The sequence below is a fragment of the Lutra lutra genome, chromosome 17, assembly GCF_902655055.1.
Source record: "Lutra lutra chromosome 17, mLutLut1.2, whole genome shotgun sequence".
NCBI lineage: Eukaryota > Metazoa > Chordata > Mammalia > Carnivora > Mustelidae > Lutra > Lutra lutra.
The window spans coordinates 59,722,970-59,740,796 of NC_062294.1; the positions used below are offsets into that span (position 1 = coordinate 59,722,970).

The window sequence follows — 17,827 nt, forward strand, 5'->3', positions numbered from 1 at the left end:
CTGGCCTTCCGGCCTGTCTCTGACTCCTGTGTCTGGGGTTGTGAGAGAGGAGATTCACACAACCGAAGACTGGCACGGCTGAATCAGACAGTGCACTTGAAATATTTTGGCTCTATAATTTTTGTTAAGAGGCTATCTCAGAGCTTCTACAAAATCAGGTTTATGTGAGCACATATGCTGCCTTCTCCTCACAAAGATTTGCGGGCATGGTGAGCACCTCTCCTACAAGCGTCCATTCTGGGGGTCTGGATCCTGTTCCCACATCAGATGGAGGCAGACTGTGCAAGAGAGACATATGTCTCCCTGTGTTCTAGACTCAGGAACAGTGCCACCCTGAGAAGTGTGTTTATTTTTTATTTTTATTTTTTTTAAAGATTCCATTTATCTATTTGACAGACAGAGATCACAAGTAGGCAGAGAGAGATAGGAGGAAGCAGACTCTCCGCTGAGCAGAGAGCCCGATGTGGGGCTCCATCCCAGGATCCTCGGATCATGACCTGAGCTGAAGGCAGAGGCTTTAACCCACTGAGCCACCCAGGCGCCCCGAGAAGTGTGTTTAAAGGAAGATTTAGTCTGGGGGAAGTTTGGTCTCCTGAACTCTGCTCTTGGTCCTTGGAATTGCCCCACAAAAGGAACCAAGCAACCCAAGGCTGTTTTCCCCTCTGTGCAGTTTGATGAGAACACTTCGTTTCTGCAGATGTGGCTGTAAATATTGACCTCCATTACCTCAAACTCCACTGAATCCCTCCTCGCTTTGCCTCTGTAAACCAAACTGTCAGGGCCCGCTCAGCTTTTACATCTGGCAGGACAAACTGGCCCGGCATTTACCTGAGTGAATGAACTTCTCCAGCTCCTCTTCATTCTCTGGAAGCAGGTAGGCGGACTCATCCAGGCTCTCGCTCTCAGAGTCCTCACCCACATTGTCGTCGTCGTCGTCTCCCAGGAATGGTACGCTGACATTGTTATAAAGCCACACCAGTTGCTGTCTTTCCTCCGCGTGCACCAGCCGACTGGAGAAGAATGTGCATGAGCTTAAGAGCACAGCTTTCACGGGGAATCATTCTACCTTAACCATGCGACTTTTGCCTGAAAAGCAATCACTGTACCTGGCCATAGGCGCGGGAAGGAGGCAATTACCGCTCTTCAGTGTGTGCTGACAGGCAGGAGAGGATGTAGCTCGGGCCAAGACTAGGTGAGGTGAATAAGGAACTCACGTGGAGTACAAGAGAATATAATAATATCTTCTTTTTAAACTACATAATATCTTAATGCAACATTTTACAAAAGAAAAAAGAATGCCAAGAAATCCATAATGAACAAAATACCAAAATTTTAAATAAAGTCCAGGCAGGTATTACTGATTCTTCCTTTTGCTCGCTCTCCGGTGTGGCTTGGCACAACACTATTACTGATCCTGTATTTAAAATGTTGGCATTTTGTTCATCATGGATATATTTTTTTTATTTTTTTAAAGATTTTATTTATTATTTATTTGACAGAGAGAGATCACAAGTAGACAGAGAGGCAGGCAGAGAGAGAGAGGGAAGCAGGCTCCCTGTCGAGCAGAGAGCCCGATGCGGGACTCGATCCCAGGACCCTGAGATCATGACCCGAGCCGAAGGCAGTGGCTTAACCCACTGAGCCATCCAGGCGCCCGCATCATGGATATTTTTTGAAATAATTGTGGATTTTATAAAATATTGCATTAAAACATCATTCATCTTGATGACTGAGTGTTTTGGCACCCTCTTAAATTTTGTATCTGAGGTGAGTGCCTTGCTCACTCCACCAGGTCCAGCCCGGAAAGTGGATTTTTCAGTAGCTATCTCTGTTTGATGTGAAAAGGAGTAACAGAATGCTTTCCTCTTTCCTAACATACATACCCTCCTAATCGTTTGATGTATGTAATTAGGAAGAACTGGCCTGATCCTAAACATTGTTAACAGTAATTACCCAAATCCTGGTCTCCAATGTCTTGATTACAGTTGCAAAATTTAGGTTGTGTCAAAAAAATCAGGAATGATGGTAAGTATTTTAGCTCAATATTTTAACAAATTGAAATGAGTGGGAAAAAATCCATAATAAACCAAATATCAAAATTTCAAATAAACATAGGAACCAACAATGCTGTGTGAACCATATGGGAACCTAAGTAAAAAAAAAAAAAAAGAAAAGGTGAATCCCTATGTACATGTTTTTGTGTAATTTTTAAAAGATTTATTTATTTAGGGTGCCTCAGTGGCTCAGTCAGTTAACTTTTGCATCGACATGAATGGAACTGGAGGGGATTATGCTGAGTGAAGTAACTCAAGCAGAGAAAGACAATTACCATATGGTTTCACTTATATGTGGAACATAAGGAATAGCACAGAGGACATTAGGGGAAGGAAGGGAAAACTGAAAGGGGGAATCAGAGGGGGAGATGAAACATGAGACACTATGGACTCTGGGAAATAATCTGAGGGTTTCAGAGTGGGGAGGGGTGGGCAGGGTTGCCTGCTGATGGGTATCAGGAGGGCATGTGTTGTAATGAGCACTGGGTGTTATACACAAACAACAGATCATGGAACACCACATCAAAAACTAATGATGTACTGTATGGTGACCAAAATAACAAATTAAAAAATAAATAAAATTTTAAAAAATTTTTTAAATTTGTGGGGCACCCAGTTGGCTCAGCTGGTTAAGCAGCTGCCTTCGGCTCAGGTCATGATTCCAGGGTCCTGGGATCAAGCCCTGCATTGGGCTCTCTGCTCGGCAGGGGGCCTGCCTCCCTGCCTCCCTCTGCCTGCTGCTCTACCTACTTGTGCTCTCTCTCTGTCAAATAAATAAATAAAATCTTTAAAATTTTTTTAATTTTTAAATAATCAGCATTTGCATTAAAAATATGCTTTTCAATATTTTCTATCCTACTAAAATTGTATTCTGTCCTATTTGTTTTTTTCTTCATTTACATTGTGACCCAACATAAGTACAGTCCATATTCTGAAAAACACAGGTGTGGAGGTTTAGAATGACAGTAATAATTTAGTGATTGTAAGAATTATCATCACCAGCATTACTAAATAATAACCTGGTTAGTTTGTTATGTCTTACTTGAGGTTGGTAATGTTATTTAGTAAATACTTACTATATCACATAGGAAATAACGATTCCACATACCAGGGCAATGGCAAAAGCTACACACGCAATTATAATTACTTGAACAAGAGCAGGTCTGTGTGAAATCAGTGCTAAAAATGGAAAGAACAGTTCACATAAAATTTCATTTCACTTGTGTCTATCAATTAATATATTTGTTAATCATATTGTTATTTCAAAGGGGGATGGGAGACAAAATCCAAAGTACCATAAAAAATAGCATCCTTAATTTTAAAAAAATATGGAGGCTTGGGGCGCCTGGGTGGCTCAGTGGGTTAAAGCCTCTGCCGTCAGCTCAGGTCGTGGTCCCAGGGTCCTGGGATGGAGCCCGCGTGGGGCTCTCTGCCCAGCAGGGAGCCTGCCTCCTCCTCTCTCTCTCTGCTGCCTCTCTGCCTACTTGTGATCTGTCTGTCAAATAAATAAACAAAATCTTTTATAAATAAATAAATAAATAAATAAATAAATAATGTGGAGGCTAGATCTCATGGCCTATGTGAACAAATACACTTTGAATTCCCATGGAAAGGAATCCCCAACTCCATTTGCTTCCTCTGCCTCTGGTCCTTTGCCAAAGCCTGCTCTCACTCTGTAGGGATGCTGCAGAGATCACAGGATCCCTGACTCGGTCTAGCAGCACCTGCCAGCTCTGTGGCTTCAAGGACAGCGGCTTTAGTTTGGTGACTCAGGTGTCGCACGGATGGCCTCAGGGTGTGCGGTGCTGTGCTGAGAGGGTGTTAGAGACTGAGAACGCCATTGCCCCAACCTGCATTCCAGGTCTCAGCGCTCGCGGGCGTCGGATGTGCTCTGAGATTCCGGCTGCTCTTGCTGCGGTCAGGTGGACGACTCTCCCCACCGCCTGAGACGAGAGAAGAGTTACCGTTCGCACAAACTGAACAAAACAGCAACTCCGGGGCGAGTACGCTCCTCGGCTTGTAAAACCTCACACACCACGGTGATTACTCTTCACCTGCACTTGGCCGTCCCACCCCCGTCCCTTCCATGGCACAGAAAGTTCAGCAACTGAATGAAAAACGCCCCGAGCTTCACGCCTCAGTGAAAGCTCAGCCGAACAGGGCGGAAAGAACGTGGGCTGCGAAAGGGCTAGCGGTGTCTTTGGTGTTGAGGAGAGATGAGGACAGCTCCCAGGAGGGCTAAGGGATCGGGAGATGGGTTTTACTTTCTAATATGGGAGAACGGACAGCACGTTCATAGGAGGACGGGACTGATATTTAAACTACAGGAAATGAGGAGGGACTTGTCACCTGTGCCTGTGCCAGTCCGGGGAGATGGATGGTGGCGCACTGGCTGGGGCCATCCTTGGCCTGGAAAGGAAGGAAGGCAGAGAAAGAGGGTGAGGTTGCAGGTGGATGGGGAGGGGGATGCAGATACTCTCTTTTGACTGCTTGGATTTTGCCAGTGATGGAGGAAACAAGGCCACCCATCAAAATGAGCCTGAGGTAATCATGTCTGGGGGTTTTCTAGAGCAAGAAAAATTGATGTGAAAGTCCCCAGCAGAACAGGAGAGTAGGTGGGTTAGGGAAATGAGAAACATACATATATATTATATATATATATATATATAATATATATTAAATAAATTTTAAGATTTATTTATTTTAGAAAGAGAAAGAGAGAGTGTGAGGGGGAGGGGCAGAGGGAGAGAGAGAATCTCCAGCAGACTCCCTGCTGAGTGCAGAGCCCAAAATAGGGCTTGGATCTTAAGACGCTGAGATCAAAACCTGAGCCAAAACCAAGAGTCAGATGCTTAACTAACTGTACCACCCAGGTACCTCAAGAAACATTTTTTTTTAAAGATTTTATTTATTTATTTGACAGACAGAGATCACAAGCAGGCAGAGAGGCAGGCAGAGAGAGAGGGGTGAAGCAGTCTCCCTGCTGAGCAGAGAGCCCAATGTGGGGCTCGATCCCAGGATCCTCGGATCATGACCTGAGCTGAAGGCAGAGGCTTTAACCCACTGAGCCACCCAGGCATCCCAAGAAACATATTTTTTAGTAGTTTCCTAGAAATGAAATTTCTGTCTATATTGACTATATTTTCTTATTTTCTGTATTTTTTTTAATTTATTTATTTGAGAGACAGAGAGAGAGCATGAGAGGGGAAGTCAGAGGGAGAAGCAGACTCCCCATGGAGCTGGGAGCCCGATGTGGGACTCGATCCCAGGACTCCGGGATCATGACCTGAGCCGAAGGCAGTTGCTTAACCAACTGAGCCACCCAGGCGCCCCTTATTTTCTGTATTTTTAAGGCATTTTATTTTATTTTATTTTATTTTTAAAGATTTTATTTATTTGTCAGAGAGAGAGGGAGAGAGAGCGAGCACAGGCAGACAGAATGGCAGGCAGAGGCAGAGAGAGAAGCAGGCTCCCTGCTGAGCAAGGAGTAAGGCATTTTATTTTTAAGTAATCTCTGCACCCAATGTGGGGCTCGAACTCACAATCCTGAGACCAAGAGTTGCACACTCCACTGACTAAGCCAGGCTTTCCTATTTTCTGTATTTTTGATGTTTTCACATCTGAGGTTTTGCTCCTAGACAGACCGTCCCTCCCAGGGTTAGCTATTTCCTAAAGTTCACGGACACCTCCCCTCTGAGCGTGCCTTTGATATAAACCAACCAACCCAGAGCCCACAGCCCCAACTACCTCTCACACAGCAAGCCAATGTTCCCCCTACCCTAAATATTCCCAGGGCCAACTGGAATGCTGGACAACTAGAAACCACTCCTATAGCCCAGAGCCCACTGAAATCACTCCAACTATCCACTACTCTGTGTCCCTACCCCACTTCACTCTTTCTTTCCCATGAAAACACCAATAAGGACTCTGAGCCATGCTCCTCCCTCTTGCCCTGCTTCTAGGAATCTGTGAATATAATGTTCTTCCATCATGAACAATCATTTCTATGTCTGTATGTCTTATCATACCTGATTAAAATAAATCCTAGGCATATTTCAGTACTCTGAGCCAAAAAGTAAATACATTCGTTTTGTATTTATAAGGATTGCCAATTGCCCTCTGTAGAAGTTGCACTCTTTCCTTGCCTACACACAAGATATGAGATTATATACACTTGAAACTAATAGGATGTTATACATTCATTATACTTCAGTTTTAAAAAATGTGAGATTGAGGCACCTGGGTGGCTCAGTCGTTTAAGAGTCCAACTCTTGATTTTGGCGCAGGTCTTGATCTCAGGGTGTGAACTGAAGCCCTGTGTTGGGCTCCACACTGGGCGTGGAGCCTACTTAAAAAAAAAAAAAAAAGCCAGAGATTATATTTCCCAACTCTTTTGCCAGTTTTCTTAATGAAACATTTGTCCACTCTCAACATGATAGCTGAAAACTGGAATGAGTATTTCCCTTATTATGAGTTAGGCATCTTTTCATATAACCAAGAGCTAAGGGTTATAGAGAAAATTGGGAGTCTTCCAATGATCTAAAACAATTCTGTCCTCTATCTCCATATTAGAACCTTTGGGACCCAAAGCTCAGACGCACCAGAGGTCTCAGCAAACCTCTAGTGCAAGCTCATAACACCAGTTAGTTTCAAAGTAAAGATTAAAATGCAGGTCTCCTGATACCTTGGCAAGAATTCAATCTCTGGGCTTTGGCAGTAGGGGGATGAACAGGCAAGTGAGGTATTCATAGCCGAGCTTTAGAAAAGTTCCTAATGTGTTTGGAAGGGCTGCTGTATTGTTTTTAAGATTTTCTGTATTTTGGGCCAGCTGGGTGGCTCAGTCATTAAGCATCTACCTTCAGCTCAGGTCATGATCCCTAGGTCCTGGGATCAAGCCCCACATCAGGCTCCCTGCTGGGCGGGAGGCCTACTTCTCCCTCTCCCACTCAGCCTGCTTGTGTTCCCTGTCTTGCTGTCTCTTTCTCTCTCTCTGTCAGTTAAGTAAATAAATTAAATGTTTAAAAAAAAGTCTGTATTTCCTGATGCTTGGACATCTGTGCTATTTTTCTGTTCTGAGTGGCATCATAACTAAACCAACCATCCACAGGGCACTCCTTTTTCTGATTTGCAGAAAGGGCTGTACAGATTAGTGATGACCACTGTGGGGTGCCCTCTGGAGCCATATACCGCAGCAGCTCTGGGAATGTTCCTGAATCCCAGCCACCATCCCAGATCCCTTGACTTACCATTACGCCCTGGGAATTGCTTGGGCATAATAGGTCTTGGAGCTAGAAGGCCGTTCAAAGGGACCATAGAGAAGAGACAAATTTAAGACAAATTTAGGAAAATAAAGAAATAACTTGGTATTAAACAAGGGGACCTAATAGCTAAGAAGGTAAATACTGTTAATAAATTTATTACAATGCCTCAAAGAAATATGTGGCTTAAACTGCAATTTGTTCTGTTTGTATCCAGCATTTCCTTTCATGAATATGGGGGGTTAACGACATAATGCATTTGGTTTCTGGTCTGTTTTTGCAGTCACATGAGCTGGTTGAGGACGACAGATTTGAAGGGATCTGTGCTGTCATCGGAAGGTCAGAGAGCCAGGGCCAGGGAGGGGCCCATGGCAATATCCTTTCCTCCTACAGAATTATAAGCTATTATATTGTGCAGATAGCATTTCCCTTGTACAGACTAGAAGTTGTTTATAAGTACCGTGTCTCTTCACAAAGAGTTACTGCCTGGTTCACCAATTGTCAGGGTCAGTTTCTCTGTTTTGAGATAAACAGAGTTTTAGGACCTAAATGCAAAGCATAGAAGACAGATAATTATAAAGAACGTTTTATGCTTGCTGTATCTGGATTCCTACGGTCTACCACCAGAATGTGCCCCCACATTACAATTAAAGCCATACAGACACATTCAAATGATCCTGAGGCAGGCAAAGTCTCTGTGTGTGCTGAGTGAAATGAAAGAGAGGCACAGTAATCCCTGAAAAGAAAGCACAGCTTACCAAGAGAGAATAATATCGGACTAATTTTCAAGCAATGCTTATCTAATTATATTACTGTATGGCGCATGCTCCTAGCAAATACACAAGACAAGACACATTCATACAGTGAATAGGATGACCCCAGACTATGGTTCCCATTTCACCGAATGAGTAACACAGTGACTTACCTCTGAGTCTTGAGAAAACACCTTCCTGCTTAGTGACATTTGTGGATGTTTGTGACTGTTTGTAGCCTTGAAAAGAAAACTTGTAGCAGTGAAATATAATTACCCCTTCTTATTTCCCCTGAAACAAGTAAAAACAACAGTTGAAGTTACCCATTAAGTCTGTTGCTAGATCAACTGGTTGGAACTCACCTCCATAAGGCAAGCATAGAAGAAGTGGGCATTCCATTAAAAACAAAACTAGAAAGGTGAAAGAACTTTGAACTTTGTCCATCACTCCAAAACTGTTAGTCTTTTAGCATATGGACGAAAGGATATATTTAGCTATAGAATAGTATCTGCCCTGTATTTATGAGGAACTAAGAAACTCTGCTCCCTACAGAATGTTTGGGTTCTGACCTGGAGCCACCAATGTGAGGTCAGCTCACGTTGCCACATGGACTTCCTCCACGGAACCAGGTCAAACAATGGGGATACTAACAGGATGGCGCATGGGGAGATGCTCATCTGTGGAGAACAGAACCAGGGCCCTGCCCTCAGGGAGTGTACAGACCAGTGAGAAGGCAGCAAAGATCATTGAAAATTCAATGGGACACACAAGAAGCCAACAGAGAACACAGTAGGGCTGTGTAGTCAAAAGCCTGAATTCTAGTCCGAGTCTCTGGCTTCCTAGACCTTCCTGCTTGATCAGGTAACTTAAGCCTTGGGTTTCAGCTTCCTCATCTGTAAAAACAGGAGAAAGAAATAGCACCTACCTCACAGGACTATAGCAATGTCTGAATAACGTAATCCATGCAAAGCTCAAAAAGTGTTGGCACTGAGTGTTAGTTCTTGCTGGAAAACGGGAGAGCATCTGCAAAAAAGCAATTCAGTACACCTCCACCCTTTTGGTACTGTTCAGAACCATAGACCCCTTTGGCTGCCTCCAGAAATTTCTTTAAAGGAGATTAATTGAATCATCGCAAAATGTGGAAATGGAATTGAAAATAGCATAGAAGATTGTCCCTTGTACATGTCCTTTGTCAATCCAGTAGTTCCCAAAATACCCAAGGCAAGTTTTGATTCACCTCTACCAATAACAATAGCAGACCAGAACTTCGAATGCTTGTGAAGCCCCCTGGGATTAGAAACTGGTTCCACTTGCACTGTACCTAAAGGTGAGCTATCCTTTCTTTCTTTCTTTTTTTAGATTTATTTATTTATTTTAGAGAGGAGGGGAAGGGGCAGAGGAAGCGGGAGAAAGAGTCTTAAGCAGATGCTGTGCTGAGCACATAGCCCGACTTGGGCTCAATCTCATGACCCTGAAATCACAACTTGAGAGGAAACCAAGAGTCGGATGCTTAACTGACTGCACCACCCAGGTGCCCTGCAGCTATCCTTTCTGAATGTTTGTAAGATAACAAGCCTAAAACCCTCTAGATAGCTATATCCATACAGTGGACTATCGCCAGCTTCTTGCTTTATTCTTACAACACCTTAGTTCCCATTCCTGTCCATAGCCTGATCCATATACAACACCCTAATTCCCATTCCTGTCTTCCTTCCATCCAGCTATACCTGGGGGATGATCCATATAAGAACTTGGCTCCCATTCTCTTTCTATGTTCTGCAATCCAGAATTGCCATTCGGATCCATCTGGACAAGTTCATCTGCTATGTCTCTTTGGAGTTTTTGTTGTTGTTGTTGTTGTTAAGGAAGTTCCATGCCCAGCACGGAGTCCAAACAGGGTCTGATCTCATGACCCTGAGATCAAGACCTGAGCCAAGAAAAACAGTCAGAAGTGAGCCACCAAGGTGCCCCTTTGGGCTTGTTTTTGGACTGTTAATTACCCTATGGGCACTGCTCCTGCTAGACTTGACTTTGGACTGTCAGGATCCCCATGGACACTGCTTTTTCTGGAGCTGGTTTTAGGATATCAACTTCCCAATGGTTACTACTGCTTTGCCCAGTCCTTTCCCTTAGATCTCTGGACACCTGGCTCTTCAAGACCTGTTCCTGAATTGACTCATATATTCCATGCATCCCGCCCAGCTGGATGAATTGTGCCAATCCATCAGAATACCACTGTGGGTTGGGTTAATGATACTGACAGATGTGTAGATCAGATCAAGCTATGAAGATTAGGCCAAGAGATAAAAGTCTTCCATAACATAACCAAAACCTTCTAACAGATTCCCTTAAATCCAGCGTGCCCAACCTGTTCTCTAGACTTTCTCCCACAGAGTGGGGTGCCTGGTTTAGAACTGGGTCTCAGACCCTTGGCATATGCCTAATAGGAGTCTTCCTAGTTTTTCCCTTTATCAAAGTTTGCCAATCGCAATCACCTTTAACCTGGGTGGCAAGCGTTATCCATCCCAATTAGTATTTTTTTAAAGATTATTTATTTATTTATTTGACAGAGAGAGATCACAAGTAGGCAGAGAGGCAGACAGAGAGAGAGGAAGGGAAGCAGGCTCCCCGCCAAGCAGAGAGCCAGATGCGGGACTCAATCCCAGGACCCTGAGATCATGACCCAAGCCAAAGGCAGCGGCTTAACCCACTGAGCCACCCAGGCACCCACCCAATTAGTATTTTTTTTTTAAAGAATTTATTTATTTATTTGACAGAGAGAGATCACAAGTAGAGAGGCAGGCAGAGAGAGAGGGGGAAGCAGGCTCCCTGCTGAGCAGAGAGAACCCGATGCGGGGCTCGATCCCAGGACCTTGAGACCATGACCTGAGCCGAAGGCAGAGGCTTTAACCCACTGAGCCACCCAGGTGCCCCTCAATTAGTATTTTTAATGATGTTGAGACACCGCAAAGTAGATTATAATTTTTAAAGTTCTAATTGACATAATATTGTATTAGTTTCAGGTATACAATGATTTGATATTTGTAGATACTGCAAAATGATCACCACAATAAGTCTAGTTAACTTCTATTACCATACAGTTAACAAAATTTTTTTTCTTGTGATGAGAACTTTTAAGATCCACTTTCTTAACAACTATAGCATTAAATATGCAATATAATATTAACTTCAGTCACTATGCTGTACATTACATCCCAATGATGTATTCATTTTATAACTGGAAGTGTGTACCTTTTTAGCCCCTTCACCCATTTCGCCATACTGTAAATTTTAAAACTTTATATTTTTCTGCTCCCTAAACACCCACGCAAATAGGCCGTGAGCACCCCACTCAGATGACCAGGTTCCCTAAATGTTAAGACTGGTCCCTGCCTCAAGTGTTCTCCTTTGCCCTCCCCGAATATGTCCTATCAACATTCAAATGTATCAACGACATCCTCTCCCACTTATTCTTGTGTTCTCCATTCTGACCCCAAATAAAAGTACTCTCCCATGGATACTTACCTTCTGTGCCTACCTTCTTGACTGAGCTCGTTCGCTAGGTGCCCACGCTGAGCAGCCCCTCATGGGGTACAGTTGACTCCTGGTGTTATAATCCTATGGGTTTTGACAAATGTATCATGACATGTATCCAATCTTTTAGTAGTACACAGCATAATTTTTGAGCCGCGCTACTCCAAAACTCCTTCATACCGCACCTCTTCATCTCTTCCTCCACCCTCTCCCGGGCAATCACCAATCTTCTTACTGTTTCTATAATTTTGCCTTTTGCAAAATCTCATATAGTTGGACTCATATAATTTGAAGCCTTTTCAGATTGGCTTCTTTCACTTAGTAATATGTATTTGAAGTCCTCCCATGTCTTTTTCATAGCTCATTTCTTTTTAAAAGCTATTATTTTGTGGTTTAAAAAAAAAGATTTTATTTACTTATTTGACAGAGAGATAGAGTGCACACGTAGGCAGAGTGGCAGCCAGAGGGAGAGGGAGAAGCAGGCTCTCCACTGAGCAAGGAGCCCGATTCAGGGCTCTATCCCAGGACCCTGAGACCATGACCTGAGACAAAAGCAGAGGCTTAACCCACTGAGCCACTCAGGTGCCCCTAAAAGCTATTATTCTGGATAATTAGTTTGGATGTTCTTAAATTTGCAGTTTAATTTAATGAAAACTCACATTTCTACCTTATTGGGTCTACTCATGCAAGAAGCACTTGTATCTCTTAATCATTCACATTTTCATTTATAGCTTGTGAAAACGTATGTAAATATATTGCCATAGGATTTTCTTTCATTTTCCCCTCAACATTAAAACGTTTGTGTGTTTGCAAAACGGAATTTCCCCTTCATATAGCCCACCTGCGGCTGGCAGATAAGCTGACCTGTTCCAGTATTTGCAAACCACCCTCGTGGCTAGTCCTCGCAGGGACATCGAGGGGCCCACCAGCCCTCGAGCTTTCACGCCCGCACCTGGAGATCTGAGCACGGCCCACCAGGCCAGCCCGCGGTCACTCCCGCAGCCCTGGAGCGACCACCTGCAGACTAAGGGGAGAAGAGGACCCTCCCCGCGCACTTTCAACCGGGAAGCAGGGCCCTGGGCCTTCCGCGCGACGGCGCCCAAGCATCCGGAGCCGGAGCTGGTGGACTACAAACCCCAGAAGGCCGCGCGGCCCGACCGCGTCTCCTAGGTAACCGAGCAGTGCCGGCCGCGAACCGCACCCGCTGCGGGGCGGGTGGACCGACCGCGGCCCCCGCGCGCTCCCGCGCGCCCCCGCTGCCGGGCGGTCTGTGGGCACCTGCCCCCGCGCCCTGGCGCGAGGTGAGCCCGGGTCGGGGCCGGAGCCCGAATCCGTCCCGCGGCAGAGCGGGGCGGCGGGGCGAGCGGGCGCGACGTCTAGGCGGGAAGGGCGGGCGGGTCCCGGAGGCGCGAGGAGGCCGCGCAGGTTCTGCGAGAGACCAGGCGGTGTCGCCGGCGGTGCGGCAGGTCCGGCCGGAGTCTCCGCTCCAGGGTGAGGCTGCGCGCGCGGACTGTCGGGTTGTCTGGTCCGGGGCTCCCCGGGGGCGCTCCCGGCCGTCCGCGTCCCCGGAGGCCGAACTAGTCGGGAGAAGCCCCAGCACGCGCGAAGCTCCCCGGACCCTTCTGGCAAGGACAGAGGCCCCGCGGCTTCCGCTGGCCGTTGTTCTCCGGTTGCCTTGGCCGTTTCCTCAGTGGAAGGGTCAAGCTGTTAGGCCGGTAACGTAAGCCGCGTCCAAGCTTCTCGGCCAGGGCCGGGATCTTCTGCCTCTTTTGCGCTTCTCTTGGCCTTCGGTACTTCCACGCCGACGGTCTCGCTTTGGGGGCCTTGTCTGCAGGCGCAGGTGGAAGTGTTTCATGGCTTCTCTCCACAGCCTCGGCCTCACGCTGGGCGGGGCCGCCAGCAGGCCCCTCGCGTGCCTTCCTGTCCCAGTTGTCTCCATCAGCCCTTCCGCCAGGCGGTAGCCACAGGGGACTTTGTAAACACAGAATCATTCTGTCCTTCCTGATCAGAGCTGCTTGGGGGTTCCCAGAGCCCCGAAAGTATCATTCCAATGATATGCTGCAAGGGAAACACAACTTTCACACGTGGGTTTGGAAATGAAGATGTCCAGAATTAGGGTGTTTGTAACTGGGCTGTTTGTAGCATGACCTTACAAGACTTGCTTACATGCACTTACACACAGTGCATGTGAAAGAGCTCCTCGCTGCCCTGGGTTTGGGGTCTTTGCACCCCGACAGTGTTAAGGTACTGGAAGATCCACTGAGCCTTATGGCAGTCCCTGCCCAGTTCATCCCAAATTCCAAAGGACTAAGCTCACAGCCTCCCAGTCCAGCTGGTTTACTCACTGGGCAATTATAACATCCAGTAAATAAACCAGGGCAAGTTCAGCACGAGGAAGTTCTTGAGCTTTGAGGTTTACTTTTCCAATTATTCAAAATCCAGATCAATCTCACCCATTATTCCCTCTACATGCTCTAATAAATCCACACCCCCAAGTTCTTCCCTTTGGCTTGGGTTGTCTTCTCTGGACTCTGTTAGGACCCTTCTATTGTCCTAATAACATGGGAGGGTGTTTAGAGACTGAGTCTGGTGATAACTCTAATACTGGTTTGGCCTTTCATTCAACAGACATTTGTTGAGACCTTGCTGTGTGCCAGACACTGCTCCAGGTCCTGGTGCTAGAACACTGAACAAGTGAAAAGCCTTGCCCTGTCGAGCTTGTGTCTTGTAAGAGTGATGCAGGCAATAAAAAGAAACATAACAAGTTGGTTATATAGCATGCTTGAAGTTGACAGATGTTAAGAGTATTTAGACTAGAAGAGTAGAGCAGGTAAAGCAATCAAGAATGGGGAGAGGCTCTGCCATTTTATTTTATTTATTTTTTAAAAAGATTTTATTTATTTATTTGACAGACAGAGATCACAAGTAAGCAGAGAGAGAGGAGGAAGCAGGCTCCCTGCTGAGCAGAGAGCCCAATGCAGGGCTTAATCCCAGGACCCTGGGATCATGACCCAAGCTAAAGGCAGAGGCTTTAACCCACTGAGCCACCCAGACACCCTGGCTCTGCCATTTTAAATAGAACCTCTTGGACTTGGACTTGCCTGTGCTGTGCTGTGTGCTGCTCCTATGCAGAAGTTGAGAGAATGAGGGAAGGTATAACATGATGTGGTCTCCATTATCTTTCCACAGACCTCATGTTGAGACAATCCGTTGCCTGAGATTGCAGTTCTCGTTCCTATATGCCCAATGGGCACCTACCTGAGATAAACCCAGGTATAACTTAAGAGGCAAAAGATCAGAAATACCAGAAACTGCTAGAAAGACCTGGATTGATACCTGATTTGAACTGGTATGCTGGACTGGGTGGCTAGAGCAGGAGAGAGAGCTGAGCTGCGATAACAACACAAGGAACTTCTGGAGTTTGCTCTTGCTTCTTCCCTGCCTTTGCCTTGTAACAGTGTCTGCGCCCCCAGCTGTAGTAACCCAGTCTCTGGTCCAGGCTTCCTGAAGAGTGGGATCAAGGCAAGGCTGTGCTTATGAGTAGCCGAGAAACAGAGACCACATTACCTCAGGCAAGTGCTTGTCTGCCCCACCTCCTCAAAGCTTGGGGATGGCAAATCACATTCCAAGGACTCTTACCTCATGAGGTGAGGAGTCATTGACCATCAGCTTTCTGATGCCTTGACCTCCCCTTCCAGGATCCATTCTCCCCACTCTTGAACTATTTATAGGGACCAGAATCTGATCCCATCACGTGTATGCATAACAATTGATGGAGTAACCAATGGCCCCAGAGGAAATACACTTACTGGCCAAAGTAATAGGCATTTTTCTGAGCATTAACAATTTCAGGAAAAAATACACACTGCATTACAGATTCCATCAGAAGCAGATATATTAGAACAGATGGACCAAAATTTTAAATTAGTCTATTAAATACATTTAAAGAAATAAGGCATGGTATTAGCAACAGGAAATGAGAATATTAACACACACACACATATATAAATACATACCAAATATAAATATTAGGTATGTAAAACAATTATTGAAATGAAGACACAGTAGGGGAAATAAATAGCAAAATGGGCAGCTGATAAATTAGCGAACTGGAAGAGCAAACTGAGGAAATGTCCAGAAAAAAGGAAAAGGAATTAGAGAACATAAAAGAAAGGCCAAGAAATATAGACAATAGACATAAGTGTGCTAACATTTGAATAACAGGAGTCCTAAAAGAGAAACATTTTAAATCAAAAGAATGAAATATTAAAAAATAAAGACATAAATTTCCATAAAGTGTTTAACACTTGTCCCAGAATATGTCACTCAAAATTCTTTTACTATACGATTACATTTATAAAAATATATAATATTTGTATATTGGTCTATGCTAATAATAACTATTACAATTACTCTTGTGGTTTACCTTGTTTTTACTACAGACATAACACCATTTATACACAAGGTTACTCAAGATAAAGTTAGAAACATAGGAATTTGACTTTGGAAAGAAGTAAAACATTTGCCAAATTTAACTATCTGTGGGATGATTTATTGCCTCCTAGTTCTTTCTTCTTCTTTTAGTCATAAATGAGAAGGAAGGCAGTTACTCCCTGGTAAACAAGGAAAATTAAAAAGAGGGAAATAAATGTTAAAACCTTAGAAAGGAAATACCGAGCGTAGAATCAGAAGATGGACTTGTCTGGAAATACTTGATTGCTTCCCAAAGAAGTGGGCTAGAGCTGGTGAGCAGAGCACGCTGGTGGATTAGTGCCATGAACGGGTTTAAGTGGCTGTTCCTGCACATAGCCGTCAAGGACGTATAAAAGACGTAGAAAAAGAAGAGTGGAAGTTCAGAAAAACAAAGCCCACTATGTGTTATAAGAGTCTTTTTTAATAAGATTTTTTAAAAAGATTTTTTATTTATTTGAGAGAGGTAACAGGAGTGGGGTGAGAGGTAGAGGAGAAGCAGACTCCCCACTGAGAAGGGAGTCAGACACAGGGCTTGATCCCAGGACTCCTGGATCATGACCTGAGCTGAAGGCAGATGCTTAACCCAACTGAGCCACCCAGGCGCCCCATAAGATTTTTAAAAAGTTTTATTTATTTGAGAGAGAGAACAAGAAAGCAAGCACAAGTGGGGAGAGGAAGAAGCAAACTCTCTGCTGAGTGGGGAGCCCGACATGGTGCTCAACCCCAGGACCCTGAGATCATGACCTGAGGCAAACGCAGATGCTTAACCAATTGAGCCATCCAGGTAAGATGGCTTAAGACCCCCAGAAGGGTCTTAATCAAGGAGGTTTAACAGAAATCCAGGCAGAAAGAGCCTGATGCTGTAGACAGGCCTGGCTCATTCCATTTTCTATATATACCAATCCTTGTGCAAGCCTCCGTATCATCATTCTGCTTCTTTCATTTCTGTTACCATTTGTCACTCAAACAAAAGTAAAGCTTTATTCATTAGTCTCAGATTTAAGCATATCACAGGCTTTTAAAAAATGACCTCTCATCTCTTGTGATGGTCTTTGAAATCCCTATTTTCTTCTCCCTATGCTTATATCCTCATGCAAAAATGTTTTGTTGTTCCTGTTCTTTTAAAAAAAAGTATCATAAAAAGACAAATTTCTCAGAATGTAAAACACTAAAGACATCAGATTAAAAGTCCCACAGACAGTGTCTTATTAACTTAAAAATATACTTAACAGGGGCGCCTGGGTGGCTCAGTGGGTTAAACCTCTGCCTTCGGCTCAGGTCATGATCTCAGGGTCCTGGGATCGAGCCCTGCATCGGGCTCTCTGCTCGGCGGGGAGCCTGCTTCCCCCTCTCTCTCTGCCTGCCTCTCTGCCTACTTGTGATCTCTCTCTCTCTGTCAAATAAATAAATAAAATCTTTAAAAAATATATATACTTAACACAAAACTCAGCTATTCCACTCCTAGGTGTTTACCCAAGATAAATGAAAACTTGCATTTACAAAAGCCTTGTAGAAGAATGTCTATAGCAGCTAGATTTATAATAGCCAAGAACTGGAAACGACCTAATGTTCATCAAAAGGTGAATAGGTTAAGTAATGGTAGCACAACCACATAATGGAATGCTATCAGCAAAAAAAAAAAAAAAAAAAAAAAGAGTAAACCACTGGTACATGCTACATTATGGATGAGACTCCAAAAACCCCCATGATGTTGAGCAAAAAATCTGGACACAAAGGTAAATGTATGACTAGAATA

At 44.6% G+C, this 17,827-nt stretch overlaps 1 protein-coding gene across 3 annotated transcripts in view; it reads right to left on the minus strand.

Annotated features, from left to right (window-relative positions):
* C17H19orf18 (chromosome 17 C19orf18 homolog) overlaps positions 1-8,602 on the minus strand; it is a 36,553-nt gene extending 27,951 nt beyond the window's left edge. The window contains exons 1-6 of one of the 3 annotated variants that reach the window (XM_047710788.1): positions 8,427-8,602; positions 8,238-8,303; positions 4,404-4,463; positions 3,905-3,997; positions 3,131-3,233; positions 829-1,010 (exon numbers count right to left, since the gene is read on the minus strand). In XM_047710788.1, the coding sequence (XP_047566744.1) occupies positions 829-1,010; positions 3,131-3,233; positions 3,905-3,997; positions 4,404-4,463; positions 8,238-8,303; positions 8,427-8,508 (586 nt within the window). In that variant the 5' untranslated portion in view covers positions 8,509-8,602. Of the gene's footprint in view, positions 1-828; positions 1,011-3,130; positions 3,234-3,904; positions 3,998-4,403; positions 4,464-8,237; positions 8,304-8,426 lie in introns of those variants that run through there. The other 2 variants (XM_047710789.1, XM_047710787.1) reach the window with 2 other exon arrangements.
* Between the last annotated feature and the right edge of the window lie 9,225 nt (positions 8,603-17,827).